The sequence below is a fragment of the Psammomys obesus genome, unplaced genomic scaffold, assembly GCF_907164565.1.
Source record: "Psammomys obesus unplaced genomic scaffold, mPsaObe1.curated_primary_1811, whole genome shotgun sequence".
NCBI classification, from domain to species: domain Eukaryota; kingdom Metazoa; phylum Chordata; class Mammalia; order Rodentia; family Muridae; genus Psammomys; species Psammomys obesus.
In genome coordinates, this window is record NW_026592776.1 from 596,598 (window position 1) to 608,915 (window position 12,318).

The following is a 12,318-nucleotide window of genomic DNA, read 5'->3' on the forward strand; positions in this document are numbered from 1 at the left end:
AGGTCAAAGATGAAAATGGAGTTTTATAAAGTAGATTTCAAAGTCAAGTGCTGTTCTCAAAAGCTATATACAAGGCTGAAAAATTATAATTATACTTTACATTTCCTCAAATCAGGACTGCTTTATGCGTTCAATTAGAAAGGCTATATTTAGCACTAGGACCAAATTTCAGTCCTCTTAACAAGACTGGAGACAGGCTTGAAAGAGTTAATGCTTATTGAGCATTATTCATAAGCAAATGGAGCTGGCATAGCAACAGCTTCTCCCCAGGGAGGGGAGGGGAAGGGACACAAGATTCACAGTCCTTGGCTAGCCTAGCTGTATTGTTTACTCTCCACCCCACCAAAGGGCACTGCTGTGGTGAAGAGAGTACAGGATCCTAGGTTTGGGATGCTGAGCATAGACAGCCCCATTTAGTGACTCCTCCGGAGCACTAAGGCAGCCCTTCAGTGCAGCTGAGTTGTTGATACTGTTAACATTCTATGCTTTTGGCTTTTCGTGAATTGGGCAGGAGCGCCTGGAAGCAATGATGCGTCGGTCCCTAGAGCGTACACAGCAGGTAGAGCTGAAGAAGAAGTATTCATGGGGAGGATTATCGGCCTCAGGGCCTGGAGGTGAGTCTAATGCTATCTGTGCATTGCAGGACCCCTATGGGAGATGACAAGCATGTCTGCAGGATTGGAAGATCCTGTGCACAGCTTTATAGGCACCTTTTCAGATGTTTAAACTGAAACATTTCCTGTATGTGTATACGTTTCTCATAAAGAGGAGCTGTCATTCTTCTTGCTATCAGATGCTTGAAGCATGAATACTGGGTTTTGGAAAAGAGCAAAAGAAAAGCAAATAAAATAAATACAGAGCCTGGTAGCTGGACTGGGCACACACAGGTCCAAAAATAATCTCATTTCAGGAGAGGCACAGTCACAGCTCTAGATGTGACTGGAAAAATCATGGCAGTTACTCTCTAAGGGCTGGACGTTTTCCTTCATTTTGATTTTTTTTTTGTTGCTTTTTTAATTTTATTTTAAAGCAACTTATTTATTTCATTATCTAATTCATATCATCTTTAAATTTCCAAAGGCCTAAAGTATGGATTATTACTAATATCAGGATGACTTTTCCCTCTTTTCAATGTCATAGTATATTTCATTGATCTCAGTATTATGCAGGAGTTGTGACTACCTCTTTCTGAGAGCAGATGTTTAAATTACGGTCTCTTAACTTTGCCATCTTGTGCTTTTAACCATTTGGCAGTGAATACTCTTTTTCTTTTCTTTGGAAAAATCAATAACTCATTTGTTATTTTTCTAATTTCTTTATTAGAAACTTAAATGCAACAACAAATTGGAAGTTTTTTTCTTTTTTTACCTCTCTTTGCTCTGATTTTTTTTTTCCTGTGTAGGTGAATCAGAAAATACCCCACCCCCTCCTCTAACTTTAGCAGCCAGCACCCTCCCTTCGGACACAGGGACCACTACAGCTGCTGCCGAGTCCACCAACGGTATACTCTACCATACATAGTGTTCTGTGATAACTGTGTATGTCTCAATTGTGAAATCACTCAAAAGTGAAATCATTTTCACAATTGATTTCTTAGTCTGACTTGTCATGACTTTTCCCCTTAGAACTGTGAACAACATGCTCATATGTTTTTGTTCCTTTGTTATAACAGAGTTGCATGCCTTATATCTTAGTGTCCTGGAGACATTTCATCCTCAGCTCACTAACTTCTGTCTTTATAAAATCTCATCAGTATTTTACTTTTATCCATTTAGGCATTTAACAGTCTCAGTCATCCTGTTTTAGATATCAAGGAGCAATGCACTTTCATTACTTCTGGTGAAAAACCAGCAATCATACTGATTTCTGAATAGAATCCTTGGGTTTGTTAATGTAATGGATTTCTGGAGAAGGGTTTGAGAGGCAGGCAGGGAATTTATCACTACTAACAGGAAGAATACACATAATGAGACAACTGGGCTTTGTGCCAGACTCCATCTCTCTGTGTAAAAGATACAGTACATGGAAAATACACAACTGGGAAATTTTATGGTCTAGAATAAGAACAGATCTAGCAAAACTTTGTTCTCATTTAATAATGACTTTAGAAATGTTGTGTAATTTTGACTGGGAAAATGAAAATGAGATCTAGAAGGTATGTGATACTTATCAGAAATATTGAGAGGCATCTTAATAGTAGGAATAAGTGTCTTTATTTCTGGCATTTTTTGACACAGAATATTCTTATTGGTAGTCCTAAGTAGTACAGATTTTGCTTTATGGGTTGAGACTCCATCTTCCCAGTAGAAAAGCTCGAAACAAGGTGAGGCGAGTGACTCAGACATACAACCTATGGGAATGCCAAAAATATCAAGATGAAATAATATTTTAATGTTGTATTTATAAAAATTAAACCACAGAAAAATCCATGTTAAACAGAATAATGAATTGCCTTTGACTTCCCCTCTCTTCCTCTCCTGTGTTTCATCAGGGAACCTATACTAAGCAAGCACTCTACCACTGAGCAATATCCCCAAACCAAATACTGAGTTTCCAAGTACTAGTGCTATGCCAAGCCATATTAGAGCCAGAGGCAAAAGGGAAAATGTGTACAGTTATATACATAGTTTTATCGTTTCTAGTGGCTGCTTATTTTTCCAGAAAGTTAAAGTAAATAAAAACTGAAGAGTGGGAGCTGGGAGCAGTGGCTCATTCCTGTAATCTCAGCACTCTGAGAGGCAGATGCAGGCAGATCTATGTAAATTTGAGGCCAGCCTGGTCTACAAAGCAAGTCTACAACAGCCAAGGCTACACAGAGAAATGCCTATCTTGGAAAAAAATTGAAGAGTGGGAATGTTAAAAATCCAAGACATCATTTCAAGTATAAGTATTTTATATATCCTCAATTAAAATGTGTTTGATTTTAACTTAATTAAAATTTTTTAAGATTGTCACCTGGTCAGCAAAAATTGTCAAATATGAGGAACATTTGAAAACATGAGTTTTCAAAATTTTGAAAATATTAGGAGTTAGCTTCCTTGACAGCAATGTGTGCAGTTTTACTTTTGCCTTAGGTTCTGACATAGCTTCACAGGACAGTCAGTACTTTTCTGTTGGCTGTAATGATTTCATTTAGAAGCCAATCTAAAACAGTGACTGGAACAAAAGAACACCAAATCTAGGGTCAGTGTTTAAAGTTTTACTATACTGTTAAAGCATTTGCAGAAGAGCCGCAGAAAAGGTGCTATCTCTTAAAAATAGAAAGAAAATCTACAACTGGTAAAGTTAGTGCTTCTTTAAACACAACTCCTTACATTACAAATTACATACTCTTTTCAACTTAAGCCTCAAATAACCATCAGGAAAAGTTCTGTTTCAGCACATACAGTTTTCGTCAAGATGTTGGCTATTTCTAAGAACAATTGTCCTTGGGTCTAAGTTAGTTCTATTTTTATTTGATATGTACGCAAGAAAACACTAGGTGGGATTAGCATGGTTTTAGTTGAGTATCTGAGTGTTTGAACATTTAAATTAAATTAGAGAAGAGCACAGTGAAGAAATTGAAAATCAGTGGCTGCATTAGTGGATGTGTCAAGATAAGGAAAATGGAAGCAGTGTGCTGTGCTGCAGTGGAAAACCACTGGATGTGTGTGGATGAGGACAGGAAGGACACTTGGAGATATGATTGCACAGGCTACAGTGATATGAAAACCAATGACTTTAATGCATTTCTCTGCAGCATGTGGCAAACTTTCAGCCTCAGCCATGAATTTGCCAAAGCAGCCGGAGCCTCCCATGAGTAAACGCTTGTCTTCATCCACCGTGGCAATATCTTATTCCCCAGACCGAGGCAAGTGAATGGGTAGACCTTGTCTCTCCAGTTTGCTTCTTTCTGGTGTGAGCATCCTAACATTGTCCTTTGTGAAAGCCTCCTCTCAAGCTTTCTGTAAATCTTACCACTGTCCTAACCTCTAGGGTCTGTCTAACAGGATCTGGAAAGTGGTATTGTTCTATAAGGAAAGGTCATTATTGATCAGTCAGAGTTGATATTCTCCCAGCCTGCAAGAACTTATTCCATAGAGCATGGAGGAGTTTTGTTTGTTTGTTTGTTTGTTTGTTTGTTTTTTTAGCTCCTGCTGGCTCAGTCCTGTAATATAATTGATTAGCCAGAGGAGAATTGATTAGACTTATCTGGAGGACTTAATAACATGGAAAAACTGGGACTTTAAAGTCATTCATAGTTTTTGTAGGGCTGCCCATTTTATAAATGAAAACAGAGAAACAGAAGTACGGAAATAATATGAGGATGCTTTTTCAAAAAGGGAAAAGATCAGTGGACTTTTTAGTCAGTATTCTGTTTTGGGAGACAGTCTCTATATAGGGACATATACTATTTTCAGAACCTGAGTAGATAAAACAGCATCTGTGTTCTAATGGAGGGTCAGAAGAGTCATTAGAGACCTGAATTTTTGTCTTTTACTGTAGATAAGTTACAAAAGAGGGCCCTCTTCTCGTGTAACATGCATATCCTAAAGCACTGATGAAGGAAAGTCAGGTACTAGAACACTATTGAGGTTGTCAGGTCATCACCAAGGGGTAAGCAGGAAGAGGGTTGTGACTTGGAAGAGGCTGATGGTCCTTTTTGGTTGTCATTCGCTGGCATTGACTTTATTCCTCCATCCTAGACCCATGATATGTGTAGCAGAGTACACATATGTGTCATAATGCCGCTGATTTTCTGATGCCCATTTATTGGTAGCCACTAGAAAGATGGAACGAAGGAAGAGTTTGAAGAGAAAATACTTAATACTTTTAACTCTATGGCCATTCTAAACAGAAAATTTTAATTTCCATACCATTTACTAAATAGACATCCAAACAATCTCTATTGCCATATATTTTATTCCCAAACTAAAACATTTTAGCTGTTGGATTTTGTTTTTTCTTCTCATTTTTTTGAGTGTTTGTTGTTTGCGCTTTTCTGCTTGAGGCAGGATCTCATTCCATATTCCAGATTGTCCTGAACTCCTCATATTACTACCCCTATTCCCAAGTGCTAGGTGTAAATCATCACATCTAGTGGTCATTGAATTTTGGATCATGATTTCTACCTACTGTTTTCCATTAAATCCAGTAATTTGTTGGCCATTATTTTCATGGTTTTTGTGTAATTTTCCCTTACTTTAAAAATTCATAAAAAGATAGGACAGCATTTATTTTTATACCTTCATAGGATGGTACTTTGCATTTTTTAAAATCACTGTTTTAAAATATTTTATATATTTAAATTTGTATTTGTATTGAAAATAGATTCTTTTCTCACACAATACATCCCAACGACAGTTTCCTCCCGCTCCAGTCCTCCCAGCCCTCCCCTTCCCCTTTTCCTTAGATCCACTTTCCTTCCATTTCTTCTTCAGAAAAGAGCAGGTCTCCAAGAAAGCCTTTTTTTTTTTTTTTTTTTTTTTGTAGGCATGATCTTTCTTTTTCCAGTGTTAGATGTATTTAGTTAGTAAGTGAGTCCATATAAATTTGGAAAGGGGGTTAATTCTCTTCATATAATACAGGTCTTATGCTTGGTTTTTTTTTTTTTTTTTGTTTTGTTTTTTTTGTTTGTTTGTTTAGATTCTTACTGAATTCTCCTGCTTCAGTCCACAAATGAGGTGCATACCATTACATATAGCTAGGGTCACTGTAATAGTGTTTTGAATTAATTCTGATGTCATAAGAGAATGAATGAATTTTCCTAAACTCTTAAGTAATGTTTTATTTGTTTGGGTTTAGCAGGACAAACCCCCAAACTATTCTTTTTTAGAATTATTTTTATTTCCAGATTTGTTCTGCCACCAAAATGTTAAATGCCATCATTCACTATCTTGTTTAAACATTATTTTCTTTTATTTTATTTCTGCTTTTTAAAAATTTGATTCTGCCCCTCAGCTCACCACATGCACCTTAGTTCCATGGAAACTTTTCTTGTTTCAAGACTGCTGAAACCACCCAGGCTTCTTTAGCCAGAAACGGAAGTACATACATGCTCTCTGAGCAGGCCAGTGACTCAGATAAAAGAGGCCAAGTTGTGAAGTCAAAGAAAATGCCGGAAACTGTTTTGATCAGCCTTGGATTAATTCCTGAACTTTTGCATTTTGCTTCTCATTTACTGGCTTTAGAAAATGCTTTCAATGGTTAGTAGCATTTTCTGCCTGATAGTATTTTGCTGTTGCTGTTTGTTTTTAAAGATGAATAATATATAGGGGAATAAATTATTTTTTTACTGGTGACATGTGAATTAGGTGGAAAATGAACTTGATGGGCTATAGAGGTTAGTAGACTTTTCTTAGGAGATAGTTTGAATAGATTGGTATATAGATCTTTCTTTCTCCCTGGAGTACCACTGCTGGCTCTGCCATTCATTATTGCTCATATAGAAAGTGGAAGATTTTGTTTTCATTTATTGTAATAAAAACCATGTATGGTGGTAAATGCTTATAATGCAGCTTCTCAGGAGGCCTAAGTAGGAAGATCATGATGAGGACAGTTTGGGCAACATAGCGAGACCATGTCTCAAAACTTTAATATTAAATTATCATGAGGATTAAATGATATCATAGTATAAATAAAATAACACAGTAGTTGGCACAGCATAAGAGCTTAACAAACATCTAGAGCCTTCTACTCAAAATGTGATCCATGGACCAGTAATGAGAAAGACAGCTCTGAGGTCCTCCCTCACCTGCATGTTAAAGTCTGAGAAACACTGGACCAGACCATCAGTGGCCTTCCTTTACTAAATAAGATTATAACATGAAACCAAGATTTAGGAGGGCAAACATTTTATTTATTTGTAGATGAACAGCACAGTGTCCATACAAAGGCTGAATCTGGACTCCATTCTCAAGAAACAGTGTATTCACTGAAAATTATATCAAGTTACATAGGATCTATTCTTATTAATTATTTTTTGGGGGAGGACAAGATCTCATGTAGTCTAGGCTGGTTTTAAATTCACTAAAGCAACTGAAGCTGGCTTTGAACTCCCGATCCTTTTGCCTCTATCTCCCAAGTGTTGAGATTGCCAGTATGTCTCACTATGTTTATGATGTGATTTGGCAATTCTACTCTTGGATATAGAGCCGGAAATATTAAAAACATTTCAAAGGTAAATGTTTTTAGTAGCATTATTTACAGTAGCCACAAGTGAAAACAATTTGAATGTATAAAAAATGAAGTATACCTATAAAGTACAATATTTAGCTTTAAATAAGAAAGGAATGCTGATAGATGATACTCAATAGATGAAGTTTGAAACTATCAGTAAAAGAAAGAAGTCACAAAATGCCATGAATCATATGATTCTGTTTATATAAAATGTCTGAAATGTGCAAATCCATAGAGACAAAAAGTAGATTGTTTCACATGGAGAGAAAGGAAGAAAGGTTAGTTATTTCTTAATGGATAAAAGGTTTCATTTGGGAGCCATAAAATGATTTGGAATTATAGTTATGGTTGTGGTTATGATTGTGAATATACTAAAAATCACTGAACTGGACATTTAAAGAGGAGAGTTATATGGTATGTTGATTCTACCTCAACAGCAAACCTAAATTCTTAACCAATAGGAAGAATCCTCATTTTGAGGAGAAATGTTTCAGGGATACCTAAGACTGAGGCCAGTTTTAGTGATTTGCTCTGAAGATTTGACATACAGGTATATTTATAACAAAATCCATAAAGGGGAAAGAAATGAAGGACAAAGTCTAGGAAAGACAAAGCACAAGCTTCCAGAATCTTTCCAGTAGAGTAACTCAGGATGTGTTTCCTGAAGTGATTTCAGACAAGAATGAGTTGCCTGGCAGGAAAGTTTGTTAGATATTTGATGGTACTTTTTACAGGGATTTGACCATGTGAACCCCTTGTCCAGTACGTATCAAGATTCTATACTGTTGAAATGAAAGATACTTGGATTGCTTAAGGCACAATAAATCATCCACTCACCAGCTAATGTTGGGAACCTTGACTGAGTCTTAGATTCCCAGACATGGTTCAGAGACCCAGCATAGAGGGTTTGTCTTAAGCAGCCATGTTGCCTCCTTGTCCCTTCTGAAGCTTTTTCACCTGGCCCCTGCGCAGCTCTGTCCAGTAAGCTGAAGCTCACCTGACCACCTTCAGGTCGGAGGCAATGTTACGATATTATGGGCATGCACAAGAAGCGTAATTCTTGAGAGCTCGTGAGTTTCTGTTAAAAGAAGAAGAAGAAGAAGAAGAAGAAGAAGAAGAAGAAGAAGAAGAAGCCGAGAACTTTGGGGAACTCAGAACAGGAGATTCATTGATCAAGAGACATATCCACCTATGTGAACTCCCACTGTAGTTTCTCTCACTGCCCCAGGAGGCTTAGTACACTGGTAATAATTCATTTCAGCCTATGAATTCAGAGAGACTGCCTGAGGCTATCAGTCCTGAAGCTCCACTAATGTTATTAACACTGGCTTATCTATCTGGTGAGTGTGAATAGTATGTGAATGAGAACTATACCAAAACTGGCCCATCACAGCTACCTCAGTCATACTGTCATGTGCAGTCTAGACCCAAAAATCTGTGGTCACAGTAGCTTGCAAAGACATCATGGAAAGTTTCCTCTGAAAAAAGAGAACTTCTAGGAGCAATTCTGGAAAACAAAGATCACAAATATAGTGACAGTGTCCCCCATGCCACTATAAGCTGAATTTTTTTTATTTTATTAACCAATCAAAACTTGATTTCTCAATTATTCATTACATTTGAATAAGCTTCTTTTAAAAAGGACAGAGCATTTTTATGGATGGAAGAAGAGGAGAAGAAAATAGAAAAAACATTTAATTCAGCTTAATCAGAAAGACATATTATGTTTAGAAATTATTAAGAATCAAATCCTAAATTTTCAAAGAACTTACCTTAGGTGTATGTACTAGGATGAGGTAAGTAAGTAGAATCAGGCCATAGTTCATTGATATAAAGTACAGCTAGTTTTAAAAATCAAATAGAAAAATGGCACTTTAACAACCTTTTTTAGACTGTAGCTTTTGCAATCAAAATTTTGGTAAAGGATCTTTCATGAAGATTTGGTTAAAATGCTGGCCAGGGCTATACCATCTGAAGGCCTGACTCATGTGAGACAGGCCTGCATGAAAATTATAGCACTGAAGAGTGGCTTGGAATTTTTGGATGATGCCATCAGAGACCCTGCCCTGTGAACATTTATATGTAACCCAAGTGGTCCAGTAGTATTCCAGATGTTTCACATAGAGACCTAAGGAGGGATGTATTTGAGGAGTCCTAGTTAAGTTTAAAATGACAATGTATATCTCTTCTGGAAATTTCATCTTTTCAGACTCTTAATTTTAGACAGAAATAGTTTAAAAAAACAAAAATTAGTTTGAAATTTGTTTTGGTTTCAGTACTTGGTTCCAACCCACCCACTGATGACAAAACCAAGGAAAGGCTGGTTTTTGTTGTTGTTGTTTTTTCTCCATTTCCATTGAAGGAGAAAACTAAAACTATTCCCTGACTGTGATTTTTACCTCAGTTTAGGTAGCATGGCCAAAAAGTAGTCAAGGAATACCATGAGGCAATACTCTTGGAGATGCAGTAGTTATGTTCAAATTCTGTAGGCAACTGTCGCCTCTCATAGCAGAGAACATCTTGGCTGTTTTATACCATGCCCGACAACATCACAGCCACACAAGGACTACAGGTTCACTCTCCCCCTCCCAGGCAATTTTCTTTTCTTTATTTTTGTGAATTGGTGTTACTGTAGTAATTCCCACTTCTGATGTCAATTGTTACTGGAGAGCCCCAAGAACACCAGGGTTCGGTGATTTATCAGAGGACTCATAGCAATGATTTATTACAACCAAGATGTACAACCAAGTTAGCAAAGGGAAGAGCGCGTGAGAAGTAGAGGAGACCAGGTGTAAGTTACCAAGGACCTCCTAAAAGAGTCATACAGGATATGCTTCATTTAGCAATGCACAGAAAGTATTGCTGACAGAGGAAGCACTCTAAAGATTTATTCATACCCTTAGTTTTTACTAGGGACTAGTCATGTAGGCACTCTTTACCACGCAGATACCCAGACCTTACACACTTACAATTCATTATTTGTATGAACAGGTTGGGGGTTTATTTGTTTGTTTTTTTGTTTTAGCACTCAGCAGTGAGTGATATGAACCTTACTAAAATCTAAGGTCCTAGGTAGTAGCCAAAGCTCAACCTTGTATGCAGACATGCAAAGACAGCAGTCAGGACTTGTGTGTTCTTCCTGCATAATAAAATTGAGGCTTAGAGACACTAAGTGCCCTGCCCAATGTCACCAAGCTATCAGATGGCAGTGCAGAGTCTGCTTAGCTCCAAAGTGCATTATCCCCTCAAATGAACTTGACATTGGAATCTTGGCAGTCTTATTCAAGATGAGATCTATCCTGTGGATAGTAGAAAAAGCATATTTCAAAAATGTGGATTAAACATGACATTTTTAAAGAAGTAAGTTCTTTTCAACCTCTGATTCTCTTGCGTTTTCTATCTGTGTTTCTTGTATTGTTTGGCTATTACAACTGTAACTCTCTAGTACCCCATGCCTGTTTTCATTTAGTTCTTGGCAGCCCTGTCAAATCTTTATACAAGTCCTCTCCAACCCGGGCCACTGAGAGAAAGAAAGGTACACCTACATCTGCCATGGGAGATACTGGGAAGGAAGCTGTGGCAGGAGCAGAACCTTCACTGGTAAGTTTAAATGCCCTCTTTTCACTTTTTTCTATACTGTAGTTTGTCTGACACTGTAAGTATTTTCACCATTGACCTGGGGTCTCTTTCTGTCACTCTTCAGGGACTAGAGGATGCATTTGGTTTAAGTTTTTACCGAACTTTGCAATCCCCAAAATCTTTATGTCTTATAGCAGAGTCCCAATGATATTGTTGTAATAATACAGCCCGTTCTTCCGGAGGACACAAGTCAGAATGAGTGTTGCAAGGTTCCTTTCTGCTTCTTCAAGGCTTTTAGGTTCTAGGAGTCTTGCCTCTGTATGCAACCAAAACTGAGGCTTTGTTCTCGTTGAGCCTTCACTCACAGTAGCCTTTGAATGTTTTTATGTAATATAGACACTGCAAGTAAAATGACTGTTGAGCAGGTACGTGCAATTCTATATATTTATTTAGAAATTATATATGTGATATTATTTGTGTTATCATTTGCTGCATAGCAAAGTACTCTAAATGTTGACAGATTAAACAAATATGTCTTTACTCATTACAACAAATATGTCTTTACTCATAAGCTCCTTGGGTCTGAAATTGAGGTTATCTCAATTAAGAGCATGATAATTTTAGTAAAGGATCTTTCATGAAGATTTAGTTAAAATGCTGGCCAGGGCTGTACCATCTGAAGGCCTGATTCGTGTGAGACATTCATTACAGGGCTACTGAAGGATGGACAGCCTTAGTTCCTTACTATAAGCCTTTCTGCAACCCTACTAGTGAGCACAAAATGGCTGACTTCTACCAGAGCAAACAATCCAAGAGACAAGCTACAAAAGCGAAACTGTAATGCCTTTAATTTCCAACTTGTGAGTTAAGAGTCATGCAGGTCACAAAAAGCAAGTCGCTATGATCTATATTCATAGGAAGGAAATTGAGTTCCACCTATTGAATGAATCAATATACATAATTAATTGTGTTGATTATGTATCAGTTCATACATAAAAGTTTATGTTAAAATTACTATATATTACTATTGAACTTTTTAGTTTTGTTCATTATTCATTATTTTTATTATCTGAAGTCTTGGAGAGCAAATCCAGGAACTTATACACATTACATAAGTAGTCTACCACTTATCTTAAATCCTGGGCTCTGTTGAACACTTTGTTAAAAAAAAAGAAAAAAAAAACACATATTCTTTTCAAATTCACAGGTGCTCTGAGATATTTAAAATAGAAGATAGTACTTTGGACTCTTAGATTTTCAGGAAGATGGATTATTTGTGGAAGAAGGTTGCCATTTGTAGGGGAAAATGAGTACTTGTTACAGAATCGTGTAGTAAGGAAAGAGGTTGAAGCTCTTTTTATAGGCTAGTCAGTGATGCCCATTCCCTTCTGCCAAGAGAGGTAAAGTGAAAAATGGAGAGAAATGTGTGTTTTTTCACTCTACATTACATGTATGCCTCAGAGTTTACAACTGAGCATCTTGGATATTAAAATCACCTTGTGGTAAAAGTTTTGCAATAAGTATATTTTTGTTTGTTTGAATTTAATGTTTTAAGTTATTGAAATTATTTTTTAATTTTTA

The 12,318-nt window shown here is 36.9% G+C and overlaps 1 protein-coding gene across 3 annotated transcripts in view; it reads left to right on the top strand.

Annotated features, from left to right (window-relative positions):
* Window positions 1-12,318, top strand: part of Map7d2 (MAP7 domain containing 2) — an 83,544-nt gene that overhangs the window by 44,992 nt on the left and 26,234 nt on the right. For all 3 annotated transcript variants that reach the window (XM_055615717.1, XM_055615720.1, XM_055615718.1), the window contains exons 4-7: window positions 512-614; window positions 1,403-1,501; window positions 3,740-3,850; window positions 10,628-10,758. In XM_055615717.1, the coding sequence (XP_055471692.1) occupies window positions 512-614; window positions 1,403-1,501; window positions 3,740-3,850; window positions 10,628-10,758 (444 nt within the window). The remainder of the gene's footprint in view (window positions 1-511; window positions 615-1,402; window positions 1,502-3,739; window positions 3,851-10,627; window positions 10,759-12,318) is intronic.